The following is a 25292-nucleotide window of genomic DNA, read 5'->3' as shown; positions in this document are numbered from 1 at the left end:
CCCCTTTTCCCTGGTTTCTTCCAGACCCATTTTCACCCAGAGCCCAGAGCTCCAAATCACCTGTTTCCAATTTTCTACTGTCCACCGATGCTTCTTATGACGATATTGAAGTTGAGGCTTCACCTTTTTTCGAGCTACCATTCCAGACTTGTGAAATGCAGGTTTCACAGTACTTGCATGGACGTCTGTGATCTCATTATTACAAAGCATGTGAGCCACCTCCACTGCCATGTCTGTTGCACCAGAAATGTTAGACCTTGTGCTGAGCCGACTTGATGACTCCGATATTTTTCCTGGATGTCCACCTCTTGGCTTTGGAATGGATGGACGGACTTCATTTTGTATTCTTCCAACTGTCATGGCACTCACATGATGCAGTTTGGCAATTTTCTTGGCCATGTTACCACTATCGATGAGCTGGATGATGCTGTTTCTCTTTTCTTGGGAAATCTTCTTGATGGCTGCTCCTGGATTGGAATCAGTGACCTTTCGCTTGGAAATCAACCTAATAATACACTGAGCTATTAGGGAATGTGAAAACAGGTTGCAATTTGTAGTAAACAAAAATAAAAAGATTGTTCCACCACCAAGAGCAAAACAGTAACAATGCAGTTACATGACAAGAATCTGCATAACTAATTGTATGCTAAATAGTTCAATTCATAGTAGAGATAGCCAAGATGATTTTCTATAAAATTATGGTAGTCTCAAGTTTGAAGCTGTAGTGGATGGTGAGATATGGAGCCTGAAAGTCAAAAGTTCAAAACATTGTTATCCTTTTGCTCATCAGTGTATATTGGTCAGTGGCAGTTAAAGAGTTTAAGATAGGGATTTTTTTACACCAAGACAGTAGGATAATGGTCTTTGCATATCTCCCTGCTGAAAACTACAGAACCTTTTTATTTATTTATTTTTTGCATGATGTCCATCAATAACACTGGAAGCCTAATGAAATAGCAGTCAGCACAAAAATGAACTAGGCTCATGCTAAAAATAATAGAAAAGAGGAAATCCTCTGCTAAATGTGTTGAAAAAAAGTTTGTCTAATCTTGGTCCAACTGTTTATTCCAGGGAAGGTCAAAAACCCTCTGGCAAACTGTAATCAATTTTGCATTATGGGGAAAAAATCCTGACCCTATAAAGCAGCTTTATAGTTTCTCTGGATCTTTGTTAATATTTCCATCGTTTCCACCATTATTATCTCAAGCAAACAATGCCTCCTGGTCCATTGTACATTTCTTGGAAATAATAAATTAAGAGCCAGTTCATTTGTAGTGAACATACCTATATACATGTCAATTACATTACATTAAAGGGTTTGGTTTGGGTTTTGTCAGGATAGGTAATCAATATCCGATTGGCGGGGGTCCAACACCCAGCACCCCTGCCGATCAGCTGTTTGACTAGGAGGCGGCGCTCCATGTGAACACCACTTCCTTGTTATTACACTACATTCACTTCAAGTGAATAGAGCCGGTACTTGCATTACACTGCACTTCTGAGACAAAGTGCAGTGTAATGAAGAGAAAGCTGCACTAGCATGGAGCCCTGCCTGCTCTTCAAACAGCAGGGGTGCCGGGAGTCTGACCTATCCTGACTATAGTCATCAATATTATCGGCTGGACAACCCCTTTAAGGTGTATTTTTTGTTCAAATGGACTATGAGAGGAAAATTGCTCTTTAAGTTTTGAGCCTTCAGATGCCCTTCCTGCTCTAAACTGAGTAACCATAAAGGCACATAGGCTACTTGTGGCTTTAAAAGGTATCATTAATCCTTCTTAGATACCATTTACAAAGCAAATTGTTTTAGAAATAGATAAATTCAGTGTTATCCCTAAATTCTACGCAGACTTATGACATATTTTTTTTATCAGAGCCATGAAGCGAAAAGCTCTAGGTCAAGCAGGTGAATTTGTCATCTAAAAAGTACGGCAGGTCACTGCACACTGACAATAGAAGGAAACACACTATACTTGAACAAAGTCAAATATTTTGACAGTCAACCATAAAAATAAATTACATTACCTTGCAACCTTGCAGCTGGACTCGATCAGATCACTCTCGATATCCAGGAGGCTTGGAGGCAGGCTGAATTCCATGGGAGAGGTCAGCCTTTTTAAGCGAAGTAATCCTATGCAGAATTTGGCACCCATCTCTTCAAGCTCCTTTGTCCCGATCTGTAAACCCTAGGGCAAAAAGAAATGTGTTTCACTTCAACTACATGGAAAACAGATAATCTGTAACAGTTAATAAATCACTTCTTAAGCTATTGATCTAGTAACTCAGATACAGTTTACCAACCAAATTAAAAATACTCTAAAGCGGAAAACAATTAAAGGAGGACTCCCTCCAGCCAAATACATGAGGTCATGTTTTTAAAATTTCACAGAGAATCAGAATTGGCTCCATTTCATGGGACCTCAAAAAACTTACAGAGATCATTTCCATGTCTAAAAGAAGTGACCAACTTCTAAAAGGGAGAACTGATCTTTAATTACATATGGCAGTAATATTTTAAACTTAAATGTTTTGTAGAAGGACATGATCTGGACATCAGAATAGGTGCTTACAGAAGAAAGCACCCCTAGGCTTTCTATACAGGGCAGGAAAACCTCTCGATTTAGTATAAAATGAATGAGGCACACCCAACAAAGTGTCCGCAAGCATATAGTAATGTCTGAGAAGGTTAGCCATCAGCTGTAATCCGTGGGAGAACTTTGTAGTGACTGTTCAATTTCCCTGCAGCACCATTACAGGAGAAATGAGGTATTACACATGTCCATTTGTATCAATAGAAAGTCCATGTAATGTCTGAATATGCCAGATCCTCTGGAGCAGGGGTGCACAACCTGCGGCCCGCATGCGGCCCCCAGAGCCAAGATTTGCGGCCCCCGTCCTCCTGGACAGAAACACAGCTGATCGTAAAATCAGCTGTGTTTCTGCCCGCAGCGCCGCGCAATGGATCATTACAGCTCCTGCCCCTGCACTGTAGCAGGAGCAGGACGGGTCGTCGGCTGTCAGTGACAGCGGGGGAGCCGAGGAGAAGGCAGAAGCAGTTATCAGCGCTTCTGTCTTCTCCTCACACAGGTGAGCGCTATGTAGGGTGGACCCAGCTTGGGGGCAGAGGAGCGCTGAGCTGCAGGGTTAGGAGACCTGATCAGCTATGCCTCTGTACAATGCCCCCACCGCAGGCTGGTTTCCCCTGTAACTGGGGCTCCTTTGGATGCCCCAGTTACAGTGGAAATAATGCAAAAAAAAAGTCTGTGTCCCCAAAAGGAAAAAATATATTTAATGTGGAAAAAATATATTTAATAAGTTAAAAAAATATTTAAAAAATATAATAAATCACTAAAAAAATAAAAAATAAAATAAAATATGATGTGGCAAAAAAATAGAAAATTATAAAAAAAAATACAATACAAATAAAAGGAATAAAATAAAAGGAAAAATTGCTAAGTAAAAGAGTGTTCACTGCCCCCTAACAGTCTTTTTATGATCCCTTGTCATTATGTGGCAAAAATATATTTTAAAAAAATATTGAAAATAAAAAATTAAAAAATAATAAAATACAAATAAAAGAAGAAAAAAAAGTGCAAAATAGTAGAGTGTTCATTGTCCCCCAACAGTCTTTTTGTGACCTCTTGGGGGAGATATTATGTGGCAAAAATATATTTAAATAATAAGTAATAAACCAATTATAAAAAAAGAATACAATAAAATATTATTAAAATACAAATAAAAGTAATAAATAAAAAAGAAATAGTGAAAAATTCACAAAAAGTGTCAGTGTCCCCCAAAGGTCTTTTTATGACCTCTTGGGGGATATAAGTTAAAAAAGATGAAAAATTATAAAATACATAAAAGAAAAAACACCCACACCAACCAAAACCGTTGCCATTATCGCCCCATTCATGTGAAACTAACTATACATATAAATATAACAAAACGACCGACACAAAATAGGGAACTAATTATAATAATTTGTTTTGGTGTTAGTTTGCATATTTAAAGAATAAGGAGCTATAGTTTGAAAAAAAAAAAATACTTTTTAAAAATGTTTTGTGCAGTAAGACAAAAAAAAAATATTATAAAGGCCCTATCTGTCAAGTCAGAAATTGTTGCAAAAATTATTTTGGTAGTTCCAACACATAAAAAAGTTACAACCGTTCGAACCACCAGGTGCACAAAAACACAAAAAAAAAGTGTCTTTTCAGGCCTGGTTATTAAAGTGTTAACCAATAAGCGCTTTCCCCACTAGTAAGAGAAAGTGCTTACTGGTTATTGCAGGGCGCCTGTAACTGGCAGGAGGCGGTAATAACCAGGGAGCACGGCCTCTGCAGTGAGGAAAATCACTTATTTATGAACAAGTTCCTTCAGCGTGGCCCCTGAACCAGAAGATCCATACTTACCTGCTCCATTCCGCCCTGCCCCTGCTGCCTCCCTGCCCCCATCTTCTGGTTCCTGCACTTTTACACCTGTCCGTGCATGACCATGGTCGCATACACCGCTCCAGTCAATGACTGGCTGCAGCAGTGACACGCTGCTTGTGGCCACATCACCGCTGAAGCCAGTGATTGGCTGCAGAGGTAAATGTGACCATGGCCAGGCACTGACAGGTGTAATCAGTGCCGGGAGCAGGTAAGTATAACTCTTCGGTTTAAGGGGCCATGCTGCCAGAACATGTTAAAAATTCATTTTTACTGGGAAATTCCTTTAAGCCAGGATGGATTAGCCATAGATCTCACAGGAAAACTTCCCAGGGTGCTGCCTGGGCCCTCCTCACGGCCAGCCAGTGAGAGTTTTTGGGGATGTATTTTGTGCTCATGGGGGCAGTATTGTGTGATGAACTGTGGGGCGGTATAATGTGCCACAATATGGTATTGCTGGCCCGGACTTCCATCAATTTGTACCCGACTACAAAACTGGGCCACTGTTAGTATTTTTCCAGGGCCAGCAGCGAGATATTCAGGTCAATTATTGGAAAAACGTCTTCATAGGGACACTGACTCATGATAACTGGCGGTATAATCGTGCCGCACACCTCTATGTGTGATCAGGGATGTGCTACTGATAGTCAATGTAACTAAATGAAGGAGGAATGACTGTGATAGCGATCATTCCTCCCCAGTCACTTTACATCGGCCTGTGTACATTGCGGCCCCTTGAAATAGAGCGATGTGACAATGCGGCCCTCAGACCAAAAAAGGTTGTGCACCCCTGCTCTAGAGTGAGAGACACAGATGGCAACAGTTTTTTTCCCTAGTGTGAAAATCTCAGACCTCAATAGTGCATGCAGTATTATGTTTTTGCATGGACCTATTGTCCATATAGAAAGTCGGACATGTGAATTGGCCCATTCATGGGCTGCTTGTCAGAATTAGCCCTAAAAGGTAAGGGTCCTAAAAATGGGACACCATCTTATTTTACCCACATATTAAAACAAGAAAACATTTCAAATGAGTTTTAGAGATCAGATAGGACTTTTAAAGGGCTTGATAGAAGCTCCCTAAAGAGAGAAGCTGGAATGGAACTGTAGAGATGATATACATGGCACCATTAAAGAAAATTAATTGTCACGTGGAAGAATCAAGGTAGAATAAATAGGCCTTTGTGAGGTCAGATATTGTTACAATAATTACTCTAAAGTGATTGTGTTTTGTACCATTAGCTTCCCATGGCATAGTTATCTTTGTTTTTCCACTTTTACTTCTTGGGTGGCCTATGCCTAGTTATGAGCCTATACTGTTATTTCTCTACTAAAAACATAAAGCCAACATGTCCTATTACTACTTCTTGTTGATCCAGGTGTTTTAAACAAGTAGGTTTTAATTTATAAGACGGATTGTTCAAAAGAGAAGGACAATGCATCAATCAGATGACCGCATCGAGTATTATCAAGGAATCAATGTGTTGGCATGATAATAATTTGTCTCTGTCAAATCTAAAACCACTTACTGACCATGAGGATATACAGTGCAAAATCATATAATGTAAAGTGTAACATAAACCTGGGCAGGCCTGGACCTTTTGGAGAAAACTAATGAAGGGAGGTTTTGCTTATCGGAAATTGGAGATTTATGTCTATCTCCGTATTGTGTCCCTTTTATTCTATTCCTAGACTGTTGTCTTTGCTTCCTATATAACAAGCTTGTTCTGTGTATTATTACACACCCCTCCAGTCCTTCATACAGCCCAGGAGTAACATACAACCCTTGCAGATACTTATATATAAAAATAGTTTACTGATAACATAGAGATGACAAAGCAATGGAAATTATACATAAAGATACAGACACTACAAATAAGACATAGAGGACACCACCACACACAGCCGCCTCCGTTTCTGCCCTCCCTGGATGCTAAGCAATGTGGCTAATAATATGTATGTATATAAAGTATATCCAGAGTCCACCAATATAGAGTCTACTGGATCTACTCTTCTAACCAACTCACATCCAGTACCTGACCATTAGTACATGTACATATAGAGACTCATGCATAAATAGCATATATATATATATATATATATATATATATATATATACACAGACCAAAAGTTTGGACACACCTTCTCATTCAAAGAGTTTTCCTTATTTTCATGACTATGAAGGCATCAAAACTATGAATTAACACATGTGGAATTATATACATAACAAACAAGTGTGAAACAACTGAAAATATGTCATATTCTAGGTTCTTCAAAGTAGCCACCATTTACTTTGATTACTGCTTTGCACACTCTTGGCATTCTCTTGATGAGCTTCAAGAGGTAGTCATCTGAAATGGTCTTCCAACAGTCTTGAAGGAGTTCCCAAAAATGCTTAGCACTTGTTGGCCCTTTTGCCTTCACTCTGCGGTCCAGCTCACCCCAAACCATCTCGATTGGGTTCAGGTCCGGTGACTGTGGAGGCCAGGTCATCTGGTGCAGCACCCCATCACTCTCCTTCATGGTCAAATAGCCCTTACTTTCAAAGTTTTCCCAATTTTTCGGCTGACTGACCTTCATTTCTTAAAGTAATGATAGCCACTCGTTTTTCTTTACTTAGCTGCTTTTTTCTTGCCATAATACAAATTCTAACAGTCTATTCAGTAGGACTATCAGCTGTGTATCCACCTGACTTCTCCTCAACGCAACTGATGGTCCCAACCCCATTTATAAGGCAAGAAATCCCACTTATTAAACCTGACAGGGCACACCTGTGAAGTGAAAACCATTTCAGGGGACTACCTCTTGAAGCTCATCAAGAGAATGCCAAGAGTGTGCAAAGCAGTAATCAAAGCAAAAGGTGGCTACTTTGAAGAACCTAGAATATGACATATTTTCAGTTGTTTCACACTTGTTTGTTATGTATATAATTCCACATGTGTTAATTCATAGTTTTGATGCCTTTAGTGTGAATCTACAATTTTCATAGTCATGAAAATAAAGAAAACTCTTTGAATGAGAAGGTGTGTCCAAACTTTTGGTCTGTACTGTATATAATCTACACACAATACAATCGCAGACTACAAATATATACAGTATATGTACACATATAAAGTCTATTGGGATATTACACTTTTATACATACCCACATAAGCGCACATATAACTTAGCTTGCTCCTGAAGTGCTGTTGGGCCAAGGGGCTGGCAGGAAGAGAGAGCGACTACCAAGTTTCACCTATATGTTCCTGTGTCCCAGCCCCCCACCATGCACTCCACCCTGTGACCACCCAAATATCTTCCCAATCTGTTGGCCACGAGAATGTTGTCCAATTGCTTTTACAATGTGCCCTTCCTGCCTTTGATATGCTAACAAGGGACACAATGACCAAATGGCTACTGGCCATACTGATATCACTGAATGGGTGAATACCACTGGATATCAATATACACTATATCCAATTATCAGGCATATTTGTGTGGTCATCAGGCTGAAGTTCTGGCTAAGAGCCATATTTTCCTGTAACAAAAACAATAAACTATGTCAAGCTTACTAAAGATATGACAGGACTGTATACCAGTCAATAAGGTAACAAATGGAAAAAAGCTTATCAAATCCCATGAATCATCACAAAAATAGCATGTGACACACTATAAAAAAGTGCAAGAGGACCTCTGCTGGACAGACCTTGAACAGGATTACAAAACTTGGTAATTTGAAATCAGAATAGCAGAAAAAGGAGATTGTGCTATCACGGTGCAATTTCCTATGGAACTTCTCCTTACCAACTTCAGTACAACTCTGGCAATACGACATGTATTTACACTTGGATTCTGCGGCGTGGTAGTGCTACAGCATCCTGACACATCAGTACAGTCTAGTCAAGCTGTCCGATAAAAAACTATGGGGGCATTCATCAATGCTACATCATAAGAGACCTATAGTCGCAGGTACTTTAATGGGATCCTGCCAGGAGCTTCCTGATGCCCAAACCACAGGCAGCATGGTTCCCCTGCTACAAACAACTATGTTTTAAGGTGGAAATGCTGTAGCAGAGAATTTATTAAGACTGGCATTTCATACACCAGTCTTAAAGGCATGTAAAATGCCAGGCTAGGTGCCGCAACCATGCTGATCAGCTGTTTGAAGAGGCGGTAGCGCTGATGCCTCTTTCTAAGCCAGTGAGGTGACATTCATTGGTCACATGGCCTAGGTGCAGCTTAGTCCCATTCAAATAAATAGGCCTGGGCTGCTATACCAAGCACAGCCGTTATCCAATGTATGGTGCTGTGTGTTGGAATACTGTGCAAGCGCCAAAGCCTCTATAAACAGCTGATTAGTGGGGTTGCCGGGTGTCAGAACCCCACCAATCAGATATTGATGACCCATCATCTATTTATTGAATATGTGAACAGAGGAGATCCTCTGCGTCTGGAGGAAAGAAGGTTTGTACACAAACATAGAAGAGGATTCTTTACGGTAAGAGCAGTGAGACTATGGAACTCTCTGTCTGAGGAGGTGGTGATGGTGAGTACAATAAAGGAATTCAAGAGGGGCCTGGACGTATTTCTGGAGTGTAATAATATTACAGGCTATAGCTACTAGAGAGGGGTCGTTGATCCAGGGAGTTATTCTGATTGCCTGATTGGAGTCGGGAAGGAATTTTTTCCCCTAAAGTGAGGAATATTGGCTTCTACCTCACAGGGTATTTTTTGCCTTCCTCTGGATCAACTTGCAGGATAACAGGACGAACTGGATGGACAAATGTCTTTTTTTCAGCCTTTTAAACTATGTTACTATCCTGAGGACAGGTCATCAATGTTCTATTCCTGGAAAACCCCTTTAATAAGAGGAGTACTGGAGTAATATGTACCAAGTATATTAAGAGACACTGGCCTCTTTATAAATTTGATGAATCCCCTACACCAGAAATACAAACTGATGCTATGAGCTGGCATAAATCTGCCATATAATTTGCACCAGTTTCTGGTGTAAATTATAGTAAATCTGTTGGCTGCGCAAGACCATATACCATTAATGTTTGGGCAGCAGGACCTCCAGACAGGTTCCCTGCAACTTGCCAAAATGCATTCATGTAAAGGTGGTAAAGCCCATTTAAAGAGCCTCTGGAGCATGATGAACCAGGGTACTGCCTGGTATGATGGATCATGCTGATTAAATTGATACCTTTCTTTTGTTTATAGGTTGAACCGTTGCAGAAATATGTTTATTTATATGCAAATGAGTTATATCGAGCACCGAGGGACTGGCCATGGCTCTTGGAGCACTACTACTGCTATGCTCCTGTGTCCTGTACACTCCACCCTCCTCTTTGATTGACAGGGCTAGACGAGAGGTCTCGTGCCTGCACTGTTTCTTACAAATAGTCATTGGTAGTCCAGCAATATTATTATTATGATGTACCCAGTCATTGGTGTCAGCGTGTTTTAGCAAAATCATGTATTCCATTAGGAATGCAGGATCAAATGTTTTAGTTTAGCATAATCAGAACCTTAAACTGGACTGAAGCAGATGTGTCAGGACAGTAGTACGAAGCAGTGAAACAGGCTACATCCTGGCTGCAGGCTTGTAAGGAACCTGGTAGTGGTATTCATTTCCATTTTACTTTACAAAGAAATGTATATACAAGACAGTGGCACTGCTCATGAAATCATATTAAGAACATTCCCTATATCCATAAAACATAGCAATTTTAGCAGCCCTAGGCTTTGAAAGTGGAAAGACATGATTAATTTAAAAAAAAAGGTACTTTAACCCCTTCTCACACCATAACATGCGTCACTGCAGAGCAGGGACTGTACGGAGAGGGCTCGGGGGTTCAGCACATTCTATATGCAGTGGCTGCCAGCTGTGTACAGCTCATTCTCGCCTTCAATCAGACATAGTTTCGATCTCAGACATTTAACCCCTTAGATGCCGCAACCAAGGCATCAAAGTGGTGAGGCAGAGAGAGAGACTATAATTGGCTAAAGTAGGTATCAAGTGCCTGAAAATGTCCAAAATAAGGAGGGGTTATTTACTATCCATAAATACGCCTATATTATGCGTATTTCTGGCACAGATTGCGCCACAAAAGGTTATTTCTGCCACAATCTGCGACTTCTCCCCACTCATAACAGGTCTAAAACCGTGGCGTAGGCGTAGGCGGGACTCTTCAAAACTTTGGCAGATCAACCACCAGCTATAGGCGTTATTAAGACCGGTGTTTAAAACGATAAATGTGTATATATATATATATATATATATATATATATATATATATACATATATATACATATATATATACACACACACACACACACACACACACAAAAACATTCATTCTACTTGCTTTAAAGTTTCCCAATACATTATATGAAACATTAAATGGTCGGCCTCAAATGGAAATGCGCTGAATACATATGTGAGTGTAGCAGGTCAATCTACATCATCAAAAGATTCAGTAAAATCTGTTTAACCTATATAGTCAACTTCAAAAAACAAAAGCTAAAAAAATGATAAAAAATGTACCGTATATAAAATGAGGGCAAGTATAAAAAAAAACACAGAAAATCTGCGATACAGTATGTCATTGGCATGTCCAGGGAAGACTGGAAGAGTAGGCAAGTAAATAATAAGAGAATTTAAAAAAAACTATGTACTGGAACATACCTGTAGAGGGGGAAAAGTAGACATTGTGCAACACATATCATTACACAGATACATGGAAAATGAAGACAAGGCCCTCTAGTGGGAATTTACAGAACTACATGGTAACATCATTACATGAAAAATGTACTGAATAAGGATTTGCAGAATGTGAATAGCCACACGAAAAGGATCGCCAAAATTATAGGGCAGCTGGGAGCAGACTGTTGTTTTTCTGTATACAGTGCACAGAAATATAATACGATTGTACACTTAGAGCTTCAATGGATGTGTTAACAGGGCCGGTCAGGAGCCTACATGAGAGATTCCATCATATTTGACAGGAAGAAAAGTGCAGCATGCAGAGCTATTCTTCCAATCAAAATGACAGCCCCTGTGGTGGAACACAACAGACCCCATTAAATGTCAAAGGGGTATGTCGGGCGCTGTTGGTTTTTTCTCTCGTGACTGAATAGAGAAATGGAAAACTTGATGGAAGTGTGAACAGAGCCTAGCGGAGCACGCTACAATTAGCTTTTTGTTTGTGAGTGATGACCATCTCTGTACAGCACTGCGCAAGAGAGGAGAGCTATACAAATATACAGAGATACATAATATCATATATCATAGTATAATACCGAAATCAAAAGATGAAGCTGCACTCCAAAATAGTGAAAAAATGATGAAAATGTATTCACCCATAATGAGACATTTCAGCCCAGCACAAGGACGCCTTAGTCTAGCCATATTGAGCTGGACTGAAACATCACATTACGGGTGAATATATTGTCTACTTACAAGTTTTTACTATTTTGGAGTACTGCCTTCATTTTTTACTGAGAATAGTGTGTCTTGGAGGATATTTCCACCCCCTTTTTCTTTAATGGCACTGCCAACATTACACTGTTCTGTAAAAATTAACTACTGACTGTACGTAAGCATGTAGTTGATAGTTATCATATGTTGCTGACAAAACATGATTTGTTAATGTGCGCGCAAAGTAAGAACATGTCCCAAGGCATGTGGAACAGAAATCTACGAGGAGAAAAGGAAACCGTTCACACCCCAAAGGGAAATCAAATTTCCTTCAGCTCTAATGGAAAAATGAAATTAAGAAGTGATCTTTAATGGTAGGAGATTGGAGAAAATGGAACAGTATAATGAAGTAGACAGGTAAACAAGAAACACATGGAATGCCATGAATCCATTTCGGCAACGTAAGCAAAAGCAGAATAAATGTGCTACTAATAATACAGAGGGTGAATATACGGGTTCTGGGAACAGATTTGCAACAGCAACTTCAGAACACATTAATGGCATTGGATCCTATAGTTGTTAAAAGCTATGAAAACCAGCACGACTAAGGCTACTTTCACACTAGCGTTCAGAGCGGATCAGTCTGGGGTCTGCTCAGACGGATCCGCTCCTATAATGCAGACGTTTGGATCCTTTCAGAACGGATCCGTCTGCATTATAGTTTAAAAAAAATTCTAAGTGTGAAAGTAGCCTGAGCGGATCCGTCCAGACTTTACATTGAAAGTCAATGGGGGACGCATCCGTTTGAAGATTGAGCCATATTGTGTCATCTTCAAACGGATCCGCCCCCATTGACTTACATTGTAAGTCTGGACGGATCCGCTTGCCTCCGCACGGCCAGGCGGACACCCGAACGCTGCAAGCAGCGTTCAGGTGTCCGCTTGCTGAACGCTGCCAGACTGATGCATTCTGAGCGGATCCGCGTCCACTCAGAATGCATTAGGGCAGTACGGATGCGTTCGAGGCCACTTGTGAGACCCTTCAAACGGACACCCGAACGCTAGTGTGAAAGTAGCCTAAATGTTGTTATTAGACTAGAAAGGGGTGACTGACTATCTCAAACTGCCTCTCGAAATTTGAGGCTATATGGGGTCCCTGGATTGATAGATCCGGAGTCTGCAGTCCGTGGTTGGCACTTACGAGGGGACTTACACATCCGTAATTGAGGGGGGAGTACTGCCTAAATCCAATTAAGGGTATATCTGTAAAGAATAAATCAAGGCAACTGGACTTACTGTGGATTTCTTGAAAACGTTTCACTCGTTCTTCCAACGAGCTTTCTCAATTCTGAGTGAATGTTTCTCAGAATTTAGAAAGCTCGTTGGAAGAACGAGTGAAACGTTTTCAAGAAGTCTACAGTAAGTCCAGTTGCCTTGATTTATTCTTTACAGATATACCATGACCTGGATAAATGAGAACCTTCACAGACAATTAAGGGTATGTGCTAATGACTGGGCCTTTCTGCTACCCCGGAGGAGCCTCTTCATTCTCCTGCTCTTCAGGGAGTAAACCCTGAATCTTTATCTTATTTCTCCTCTTCTTTTTGGCAGCCAACTGTTACTGTGCTTGTCTCGTGGGGGGTGGAGGGAGTTTGTTGTGGACTTGCACAATTATGATTGTAGTGTTAATACTCTATCCTACTATGTCTGAACTGTTTTGGACACTGTAAACTCAATAAAAAGATATCTGATTTAAAAAATAAAAAAAAAGCTATGAAAACCATTGGGGGTATTTTTTTTTTTAATCAATGCATTCTACTCATTTTGGTCTAAGAATATTTTTGGAATTGGTCTTTATTAATAAATTTTCACCGTTTTTCTTTTACTGCTCTCACTTTCAGTGCATTTGCAAACTGTTGCTTCCCCCTTCTCAGTGAACCCATTGGAGAGCAGCTCTGATGACTTGATATAAATCAGTTATCAGTTTTTTTTTCCTAACAGCTCATAAACACTCATTATAGCTAAATTTTTTGTTTGATACAAATTTAGCTTCAGTTGTGTTCAAAATAATAGCAGTCAGACATCACTAACTTGATCAATCACTGTTTTTGGTAGAAATGATATTTCTACATGGCAAATAATTTACTAGCAGGTGTAGTAGAGTAATAGAAACCCAACAGACCCAACAGTCATGCCATGCATGCTGCCGATTCTCTGTAATTCAATCACTTATTGAAAGGGGCATGTTCAAAATAATAGCAGTGTGGAGTTCAATGAGTGAGGTCATTAATTCTTTGAAAAACAGGTGGCAATTATTGCCCTTATTTAAGGAAGGAAGGCAGCAAATGTTGTACATGCTGGTTACAGTGCATTTCTCTCTGAAATTCTGAGGAAAATTGGTCGTTCCAGACATTGTTCAGAAGAACAGTGTACCTTAAATAAAAAGTTGATTGGAGAGGGGAAAACATATAAAGAAGTAAAGAAAATGATAGGCTGCTCAGCTAAAATGGTTGCAAATGCTTTAAAATGGCAACCAAAACCTGAAAGACGTGAAGGAAAGCGAAAAACTACCATTCGAATGGATGGAAGAATAGCCAAAATGGCAAGGACTCAGCCAACAATCAGCTCCAGGAAGATCAAAGACGGTCTAAAGTTACCTATGAGCACTGTTACAATTAGAAGACGCCTATATGAAGCCAAGCTATCTGCAAGAAGCCCCCGCAAAGTCCCACTGTTGAAAAAAAAGACATGTGCTGAAGAGGTTACAATTTGCCAAAGAGCACATTGACTGGCCTAAAGAGACATTTTGTGGACTGATGAAAGTAAGATTGTTCTTTTTGGGTCTAGTGGCCGGAGACAGTTTGTCAGACGACCCCCAAACACTGAATTCAAGCCATAGTACACTGTGAAGGCAGTGAAGCATGGTGGCGCAAGCATCAGGATATGGGGATGTTTCTCATACTAAGGTGTTAGGCCTATTTATCGCATACCAGGGATCATGGATCAGTTTGAATACATCAGAAGACTTGAAGAGGTTATGCTGAAGAGGAAGTGCCCTTGAAATGGGTGTTCAAACAAGACAACGACCCCAAACACACCAGTCAACGTGCAACAACTTGGTTCCAGACCAACAAGATTGATGTTACGGAGTGGCCAGCCCAATCCCCGGATCTTAATCCAATAGAAAACTTGTGGGGTGACATAAAAAAAGCAGTTTCTGAGGCAAAACCAATAAATAGAGAAGAAGTGTGGAATGTAGTCCAATCATCCTGGGCTGGAATACCTGTTCACAGGTGCTAGATGTTGGTTGACTCCATGCAACACAGATGTACAGCAGTTCTCAGAAACAGTGGTTATACAACTATAGTTAAGGGATTCAAAGGAAAACAAAATCTTCAAACATTTTTCAGTTTATATAGTGAATGTTTGTATTCTTCTTTACAAACGCAAACACTGCTATTTTTTTTGAACAGTCTAATATTCACTTTTCTTAACTTGTATTCTTAACTTATATTTTTCTTCATGTTTTCATTTGAAATAGAATGTGTAGTGTTCCCAATGCATTTGTGTGATAGGGCTCTTTCACACCTGCGTTATTGTCTTCCGGCATAGAGTTCCGTCGTCGGGGCTCTATGCCGGAAGAATCCTGATCAGGATTATCCTAATGCATTCTGAATGGAGAGTAATCCGTTCAGGATGCATCAGGATGTCTTCAGTTCCGGTACGGAACGTTTGTTGGCCGGAGAAAATACCGCAGCATGCTGCGCTTTTTGCTCCGGCCAAAAATCCGGAACACTTGCCGCAAGGCCGGATCCGGAATTAATGCCCATTGGAAGGCATTGATCCGGATCCGGCCTTAAGCTAAACGTCGTTTCGGCGCATTGCCGGAGCCGACATTTAGCTTTTTCAGAGTGGTTACCATGGCTACCGGGACGCTAAAGTCCTGACAGCCATGGTAAGTGTAGCGGGGAGCGGGGGAGCAGTGTACTTACCGTCCGTGCGGCTCCCCGGGCGCTCCAGAGTGACGTCAGGGCGCCCCAAGCGCATGGATCACGTGATCGCATGGATCACGTCATCCATGCGCATGGGGCGCTCTGACGTCATTCTGGAGCGCCCCGGGAGCCGCACGGACTGTAAGTATACCGCTCCCCCGCTCCCCGCTCCTACTATGGCAACCAGGACTTTAATAGCGTCCTGGGTGCCATAGTAACACTGAAAGCATTTGGAAGACGGTTCCGTCTTCAAATGCTTTCAGTACACTTGCGTTTTTCCGGATCCGGAGTGTAATTCCGGCAAGTGGAGTACACGCCGGATCCGGACAACGCAAGTGTGAAAGAGGCCTAAGGAAATGAAAGCTATTCACTTTTTTAAACACACTACTATTATTTTGAACACAACTGTACAATGAGCTACAAATTTAGTAACAATGATGTTATAGCAGTGGGTGTGAAACTACTGTGTTAACAAACAGATTTGGCTTATCCTAAGGGCACTCTTTAACCCCTATACAGGGATCTGGACTTCACTACAGGGGAGCCACCAGGCTGCTACCTCCTGGAGTACTCTCTGTGTGGGTAACAGCTGATCCACACTCAGGTAAAATTGTAGTCAGGGACAGGCTAAGGTCAGGGCTGGCAGAGCATGCGCCATACAGTAACAGGTCCAAGGTCAGGTCAGGCAGCAGAGGGTCAAATACTGGAAAATGGGCAGAGGTTGGTACACGGGCAGACAACAAGAAACAGCACACCTAGCAGGAACTTAACAAGATAGGAGACCTATTGCTCAGACACACTCAGACTCCGACTGAGAAAAGTGCCTGAAATACCGCAGGTTGCCATCCATTGTCTGGTGAAGATTAGGGCAGACACTGGCCCTTTAGGAGCCAAAGGGATTGTGCACATGCCCTACGGGTACATCAGGAGAGTCCTTGCCGGCAAGCAGGCCACAGCCTGCGTGAAGAGATGGAGTGAGCCCAGAGGCCAGGCCTGTCCAGATGAAGACTGAGCGGTCCCTCACAATACTCTACAGATGTACTGAAAGTGAAAATTGTAAAGAAAAAACTTTTAAGGAAGACCAACTGAAGAAATTATTTTTAGCCTGAAAAAAGTAAAATGCAATAATAAAAAAATTGCCCCCAAAAGTGTCCATATCCTTTCAATAGTATTAATGAATACTGAAACAATAAAGAGGTATTTCTAGCAGACTGTGGATTTGTGCACACAGCAGGTAGTTTTCAGAAGCTGCAAAGTATAATGAAGTCCAGCTGTGGCATCAGTCTAGACTGGCTACACTGAAATCTAATAGATATGAAAATGTAATTCCATGTTATTATTGTAGCGGTATTATCCATAGTCACCACTGTTAGCATAGAGACACAAGCAGATTATGAATTGCCATACCTTGTACTTGCCCTGGTCACAGCCACACAGCGTGCTCTCCATCGTATAACTCCTCTGAACGCCCAATTCTTGCCATACCACAACACGAGCAGTAGACTCTTTAGATTTTTCCACTACGAAACTACAACTGCTCATGGAAAATGCTGGGGCTATCTGGCTCAGTACTTTCGGAAGAGTCTGCTTGTAAAAAAAAGACATAGACAGAAGTTATGAGACTTAAAGAGGTTGTCCTCTTGGATGAGCCCTAAAATCGGTAAAAAAACCCCACAAACAAACATGGTATTCTCACCCTCACTATGCGGTAAAAATAACAAGTTACATTTATTCTATGGGTCGATACAAATACAGAGATAAAAAATATGTCATGGCATAGAATAACTTCTGTAGCTAGAGACATACTGTATGTGTCTCTATCGGTGATCTGGGCTGAGGTACAGCCAAGTGAATTGAAAGCTGCTTGATGGCGCTGCAGATTAGTGGGAGGGAAGATCTGACATAGTATAGTGGAAGACGGGGATCATCTGGACCATGCTCTTCTCCGTGTATGGGTTTAGGGACGAGGAACAGGTGGAGATATTTCTTGTACTCACCCTGTATCCATTATCTTCTACTATATCACGTGAGGCAGCACTGACATTGGTGTGCCATACTGTCTCTTTAATACTGCAGCCGTACATAAACACATTTTTCTTGCGGGAATGTCCATGGTAATCACAGTAAACCTAAATCAGAACACAAAAAGTAAAATGCAAAGTGTAGCCGACACACAATGGGGAGAATGGTAACAAGCACAAGGGAAAAGGTGAGGGGTTGCTCAAAGCAACTAAAGGGCCCCTAAAAAATGAAAGCTAATATCTGATATATTGCTAAAGGCGTGTGCACTAATGCATAAAAACTGAAATCAATAAGTGTCAAAATGGTCCGTAGTAACCTGTCAGTTGGTTTTCAGCCCAACCTTGTGAAATGGTGAGATCTGGTTTTCAAGGTTATCATGGACCATTCAAGGTTGAGTTCACGATTCAGTTATTTGATGAGTTATTTCCATCAGTTATTGTGAGCCAAAACCAGTAGTGACGCCTACTCAGAGATCAAGTGTAATGATTTAATTAGCACTTATTCTGTGTTTTTGACCCACACCTGGTTTGGCTTACATAACCGATCTAAAAAACTGACCAAATAACTGAATTGTAAACTCAGCCTTAAAGGGAACCTGTCACCAGTTTTATGGTGTCCTAACTAAGGGTAACATAAATAAGTGATTGATTCTCTTAGCACAATGCTGGGTCACTTTCTTTAATTGACCCAGTCAATCTGCCAACATCGTGTATTGAAAAGCTCCAGCTGATAATGATGAGTCATGAATATTCATGAGCTCCTGACTCTCCCCGCCTACCTGCTGCTGATTGACAGTTATTTTCCATATGAATCAGCAGCAGGTGGGCGGGGAGTGGCTATAGCTCTGAATTAAATATACGCTGGACTCAATGACATCACGCCGGACTCCAATCAGCTCATTAGCATGCGGCATGCGGCATCTTTGTGTGTATATTATGAGGTAACCATCTGTCACACCAGTAAGTGAATACATCTAAGGTACTTTTTAGTAGTTAATGATTGTATATAATTAGTTAGATTATAATCAAATATCCACATGACAGGTTCCCTTTAAGAAGTTTTGTTTATGAGGTCTATTGGGAGCTCTGTACAAAAATTCATGGATTGCCACTGCAACTCTTTCAGATTCTGAATTTCATTTTCCTGTGTAGCTTACAACATTATATTCTCCCTGGGTAATATGGGCGCTCTGTTTTTATTAGCCCCAAAGGATTTTTGTGTAGTGTAGGGAGTTGTTTAAAATGGTATTGCCCTATAGACTACAGAAGGGTATGATGATCTATCTAAATAAGTAGAAAAGACACAGGAAATTTATCACATCCTGCACCCCAGAATTCAGGCTTAAAAATCACAAACAGGTTGCAAAATAAGCTTAAAACTTTATTTTAGACCCCTCTTTACAGTTTTGAAAAGTGGGTGAAAAAGTGTGCATGGTTAGCTATGTTAATTAGTTTCATGTCAGTGTGAAGATGTAGTTTTTGATCATTTGAATTCCATTTTGTATCCGTTCATTTAAAATTTATTTTAAGACCTGTGAATGCAGGTGCAAGAGAGTAAGGCTTTGTCTACATATTTTCTCACGTTTTTTTGGGATTCTGACTCACTGCGGACCTGGTAACTGGGTGCTCCAAGGTCTGGGGTGATAGCAGATGAACAACACGTACACAGTCACAATTATGGAGCCCATGTGTTGGCAACGTTCCACTAGGCAATGGAGCTTTTTGTTTAATCAGTGTAAAGCTGTAACCCTTTAAGAAAGAGGTCAGAAGCTCTTTCTACGAGGGGACACCTCCTGTAGGGACCTAATCGGTGGTGTTTTCCCGATCGAGACTGACTGCTTTAGCTGAAACAGCTTCCCAGCTGATGTCGCTGTCAGATGATGTGAACTCTATCGGTGATGTACGCACCTTCATTCTGGATGTACAGTAGTCAGGACTCCAGATGAAGTGCTGATGTAATTGAGTATTATGTTCTTTATCCTTTGTATATACAGTCATGTGAAAAAATTAGGACACCCTTTGAAAGCATGTGGTTTTTTGTAACATTTTTAATAAATGGTTATTTCATCTCCGTTTCAACAATACAGAGAGATTAAAGTAATCCGACTAAACAAAGAAAACTGAAGAAAAGTCTTTTCAAGATCTTCTGTAAATGTCATTCTACAAAAATGCCTATTCTAACTGAGGAAAAAGATAGGACACCCTCACATGTATTCCCTCTTAAATTGGCTCAGATCTCACACAGGTATATCACACCAGGTGCACATAATTAGTAGATCGTTACTCTGCATGTTGAATGAGGCTTGCCCTATTTAAACCTCAGACATTTAGTTTGGTGTGCTCCTGACTGTTGAAGTGAGAGTGAGCACCATGGTGAGAGCAAAAGAGCTGTCAGAGGACTTCAGAAAAAAGATTGTAGCAGCCTATGAGTCTGGGAAGGGATTTAAAAAGATCTCAAAAGATTTTGAAATCAGCCATTCCACTGTCCGGAAGATAGTCTACAAGTGGAGGGCTTTCAAAACAACTGCCAACATGCCCAGGACTGGTCGCCCCAGCAAGTTCACCCCAAGAGCAGACCGCAAGATGCTAAAAGAGGTATCCAAAAACCCTAAAGTGTCATCTCGAGAACTACAGCAGGCTCTGGCTACTGTTGATGTAGAAGTACATGCCTCTACAATCAGAAAGAGACTGTACAAGTTTAACTTGCATGGGAGGTGTGCAAGAAGGAAACCTTTGCTTTCCAAGAGAAACATCGAGGCCAGACTGACATTTGCCAGCGATAAAGTTGACAAAGACCAGGACTTCTGGAATAATGTTCTTTGGACAGATGAGTCCAAAATTGAATTATTTGGACACAACAGCAGAGGACATGTTTGGCGTAAACCAAACACAGCATTCCAAGAAAAGAACCTCATACCAACTGTGAAGCATGGAGGTGGAAGTGTCATGGTTTGGGGCTGCTTTGATACTGTGTATCAGAAGGTGCTTGAAGAACATGTGAGACCATCAGTTAGAAAATTAAAGCTGAAGCGGAACTGGACCATGCAACATGACAATGACCCAAAACATACTAGTAAATCAACCAAAGATTGGCTGAAAAAGAAGAAATGGAGAGTCCTGGAATGGCCAAGTCAAAGTCCAGATTTGAATCCCATTGAGATGCTGTGGGGTGACTTGAAAAGGGCTGTACGTGCAAGAAACCCCTCAAACATCTCACAGCTGAAAAAGTTCTGCATTGAGGAGTGGGGTAAAATTTCCTCAGACCGATGTCGAAGACTGGTAGATGGCTACAAGAACCGTCTCACTGCAGTTATTTCAGCCAAAGGAGGTAACACTCGCTATTAGGGGCAAGGGTGTCCTATCTTTTTCCTCAGTTAGAATAGGCATTTTTGTAGAATGACATTTACAGAAGATCTTGAAAAGACTTTTCTTCAGTTTTCTTTGTTTAGTCGGATTACTTTAATCTCTCTGTATTGTTGAAACGGAGATGAAATAACCATTTATTAAAAATGTTACAAAAAACCACATGCTTTCAAAGGGTGTCCTAATTTTTTCACAAGACTGTAGATAAGTGCAAAAAAAGGACATTATATCGCTATATGTATATACTACGTATTATATTTAATAAAATCATATTATAAAACTTCCTTTGAAGTGTAGCTGTAGTTCAGTTAAGAGTCTCTCTTCAAAAGTATCCAGAAGTATCCGGAAGCTGTTTGGTAAATTGTACGGATAATGCACTGCAGGGTCAGTTTATTTGGAACCTATGGTAACACTGGGAACTAGTGGGTTCTGTTATATAAGGTTTCCTTCTCTGCCTGTATGGAATAGTGTAGTGCATTGCATCATACCAATAGAGCACCCCTGTTTAAGTAACTAACACGAAAGCTATTGAACACCAGGTCGTACCTGGCTTTGTTCATTGCAACAGAAAAAAAGACAGAAAAATGCAATAAAACTCAACTTTGAAGTCATATCCCTTTTACTAGCACAAAAGATGACAAAGTCGGTTAAAGTCTTACATTTCATTTGCTGCTTTGTCTTCTGTATGGTTATCAATTTACATAATACTTTTTTTTTACTTTATGCCAGCGTTACATACCAGAGGAACACGTTTGATAGATGCCAAATACTGCAGTAGGCCCTTGGTGTGGTAAATTGTAGGATGCAGATCTGCATTGGGGCTTTGCCACTGCCTGTTGAGATCTTCTCCACTTAAAGAACAACGATGGCTAGGAAGAAAAGGTTTCCACACACTTCAATTATTCCTTATTTCTTTTCACACAATACACAAAATAATATGTCATATATACCTTTACTATATTACTGCCTATTACTTACTTTCCATTGATGACACCATCTGGGTTAAGCATGGGAACAATTTTAAAAATGTAGGATTCCCGAAGGTTCTGTGCAGTAGGGCTGTTCCCCATAAGAAATTCCAGTGTTCCTTTCATTACCCAGCTAGCATTTGTCTCTCCTGGGTGAACCCTGGATGTTAAGAAGATATAAGGTCGGTTTCCTGTACACAAAGATACAAAATAAAATTATTTTAAAATACACAGCAATTCCTTATAAAAAGGTACCAATGGTTTATCACATCATTTATACCAAACAGTAAAAGTTACTTCATCTATTAACTGTAAGAAATCTCTGTCTCAAAGTGTACAGTTTGTAATACTTAAAGGGGTTGTCCGGGACCAAATGTTTTAAAAAAAAAACACGTTTACTCACAATGTACAGTACAGACCAAAAGTTTGGACACACCTTCTCTTTCAAAGAGTTTTCTTTATTTTCATGACTATGAAGGCATCAAAACTATGAATTAACACATGTGGAATTATATACATAACAAACAAGTGTGAAACAACTAAAAATATGTCATATTCTAGGTTCTTCAAAGTAGCCACCTTTTGCTTTGATTACTGCTTTGCACACTCTTGGCATTCTCTTGATGAGCTTCAAGAGGTAGTCCCCTGAAATGGTCTTCCAACAGTCTTGAAGGAGTTCCCAGAGATGCTTAGCACTTTTTGGCCCTTTTGCCTTCACTCTGCGGTCCAGCTAACCCCAAACCATCTCGATTGGGTTCAGGTCCGGTGACTGTGGAGGCCAGGTCATCTGGTGCAGCACCCCATCACTCTCCTTCATGGTCAAATAGCCCTTACTTTCAAAGTTTTCCCAATTTTTCGGCTGACTGACCTTCATTTGTTAAAGTAATGATGGCCACTCGTTTTTCTTTACTTAGCTGCTTTTTTCTTGCCATAATACAAATTCTAACAGTCTATTCAGTAGGACTATCAGCTGTGTATCCACCTGACTTCTCCTCAACGCAACTGATGGTCCCAACCCCATTTATAAGGCAAGAAATCCCACTTATTAAACCTGACAGGGCACACCTGTGAAGTGAAAACCATTTCAGGGGACTACCTCTTGAAGCTCATCAAGAGAATGCCAATAGTGTGCAAAGCAGTAATCAAAGCAAAAGGTGGCTACTTTGAAGAACCTAGAATATGACATATTTTCAGTTGTTTCACACTTGTTTGTTATGTATATAATTCCACATGTGTTAATTCATAGTTTTGATGCCTTCATAGTCATGAAAATAAAGAAAACTCTTTGAATGAGAAGGTGTGTCCAAACTTTTGGTCTGTACTGTACCTCTAAAGGCCTCCATATATTTTCTGCTATTTTCGCCACTTCTATGTGGCTCCAACGGTCCCCCACTCATTGTTTATATATCTGTTTATCTTTCGTTGACTTGTGGGTCCTGGGGCAGCGCAATATCAGGTGGTTACAGCTGACTCTCTGCTCCGCTGTAACTCCACCCCCTCATCAATATTCACCTCCACTCATTCTAAAGCTCCTTGCTAGGTGACGTCACCGGACTGGAGGGACGGGGCTTGGCGGGATATTAAGGGGCAGGGCTTAGCGGGATGTCAAGGGGCGGGGCTTAGCGGGATGTCAGCCAGCCGCTGTAACTTCATCCCTCATCAATATTCATCTCCATTCATTCTAAAGTTCCTTGCCAGGTGACGTCACCGGACTGGAGGGGCGGGGCTTAGCGCGATGTCGGCCAGCCTAGTTACCGCCCCTCCATCCACTCTACATAAATTACTTATGCTGCCAGTGACATCACCGGGCTCCCTGAGCAGCGGAAGAGGAAGCTTTGCTTGCCTGCAAGGGACCCGGTACGTCAATAAGGAGAAGAAAACAGTACCTTCCGCCCATGAATTTCAAAGATGAAAAGGGGGCTTCAGAAATCTGTGTCAAAGGTAATACGTGCTTGTATGTAATGTGTATGCCACACTTGTACTATTAGAGCAATGTCCCCAATCCCAGACAACCCCTTTAATTGTCTCTCTCGCTTATCTGTACCATATACCTACATGCAATAGGGAGAGGTAATGTGTACCTAATAAAACCTAACTTTTATTAATAAACTTAAAAGATCATATTTTCTGCAGAGCCCTTAAAAATATGTGGGTCAGGTTTTACAGGGTATCAGGAGCGAGTGCGCTCTAGGTTTCCATTCATGCACCAGAACAGAAGTCGCTAAATTCTGGAGATCCTATGTTGCCCAATATGTAGGCTAGACAGTAAATAGATATCCTTATTCTAGATATACAGCGGAGCACCCGTCCTGAAAAGATCGACCCCTGAATCCATTGGCGGGACCTATCCTTGTCCTGAATAAATGCCCCTCATTCTAAATGATTTACTGCATGCGTCCCACTCTGACACATTTCAACAGTTATTGCGAATGGCTTGTCAAGGAGCAACTGGGCAGCATGTCCAATTATAGCTAGTGTGGGGATTCGCTCTTTGTAGACAGGATAAGCAGATGCAGTATAGAGGCACCAACCAGTTCTTAAATCAAACAGTTCAGTATTTATTCACACTCTTGGCAAGTTCATAAACAAAAAGTCACATTCAACACAAAAAGTCACCTTCTGGTTTTGGTGTTAGTTCACACCCTGCTGGCAGTTCTGCCTCAAAGAGTCCATGAACAGGCTTAAGGCGGCCTGTTTCCCCTCACACTGGTCTTATCCCTCCAAGCCTGGCACAAACCTCAGATCCCAATACAGAGATCCTTTCTGCTGAACCCAGCTGTCTTTTGAAGGCAGCTAGGTGTTGTCAAAACCCAGACCGGCATATGAGTCCAGTCCGGTGTTTGACCCCACCTGGCCGCTAATCAGTCCAGCAGCACACAGTGCTGGGAAAATACCTGCCTCCCCATACAACTCCCTTTACTGTGTCACACTAGCCAGTATACAGTATAAGGTGACATAGGATCCCTTGAATTTAGCAATCTCTGTTCGGGAGTACTAGCCCAAGAGATACCCTGTGAAACCTGACATACATGCTCTTATGGGCTCTGCAGAAAATATATTTTAGGCTTATAAATAAAGTTTGATTAGGTACACAATCATTATTTCTCCCCATTGCATGTAT

General features: G+C 41.0%; 1 protein-coding gene across 7 annotated transcripts in view; it reads right to left on the bottom strand.

Annotated features, from left to right (window-relative positions):
- The window catches only part of AGTPBP1 (ATP/GTP binding carboxypeptidase 1), a 197881-nt gene that overhangs the window by 29492 nt on the left and 143097 nt on the right, over positions 1 to 25292 (bottom strand). For 6 of the 7 annotated variants that reach the window (XM_040417016.1, XM_040417017.1, XM_040417015.1 and 3 more), the window contains 5 exons: positions 22182 to 22362; positions 21943 to 22072; positions 17817 to 17948; positions 17227 to 17406; positions 2026 to 2186 (listed from right to left, as the gene is read on the bottom strand). In XM_040417016.1, the coding sequence (XP_040272950.1) occupies positions 2026 to 2186; positions 17227 to 17406; positions 17817 to 17948; positions 21943 to 22072; positions 22182 to 22362 (784 nt within the window). The remainder of the gene's footprint in view (positions 1 to 2025; positions 2187 to 17226; positions 17407 to 17816; positions 17949 to 21942; positions 22073 to 22181; positions 22363 to 25292) is intronic. The other variant, XM_040417019.1, reaches the window with a different exon arrangement.

Source organism: Bufo bufo, chromosome 2 (assembly GCF_905171765.1).
Source record: "Bufo bufo chromosome 2, aBufBuf1.1, whole genome shotgun sequence".
Taxonomy (NCBI): Eukaryota; Metazoa; Chordata; class Amphibia; order Anura; family Bufonidae; genus Bufo; species Bufo bufo.
Note: the sequence above shows the minus strand (reverse complement) of the source record. Positions and strands in the feature narration are given on the sequence as shown.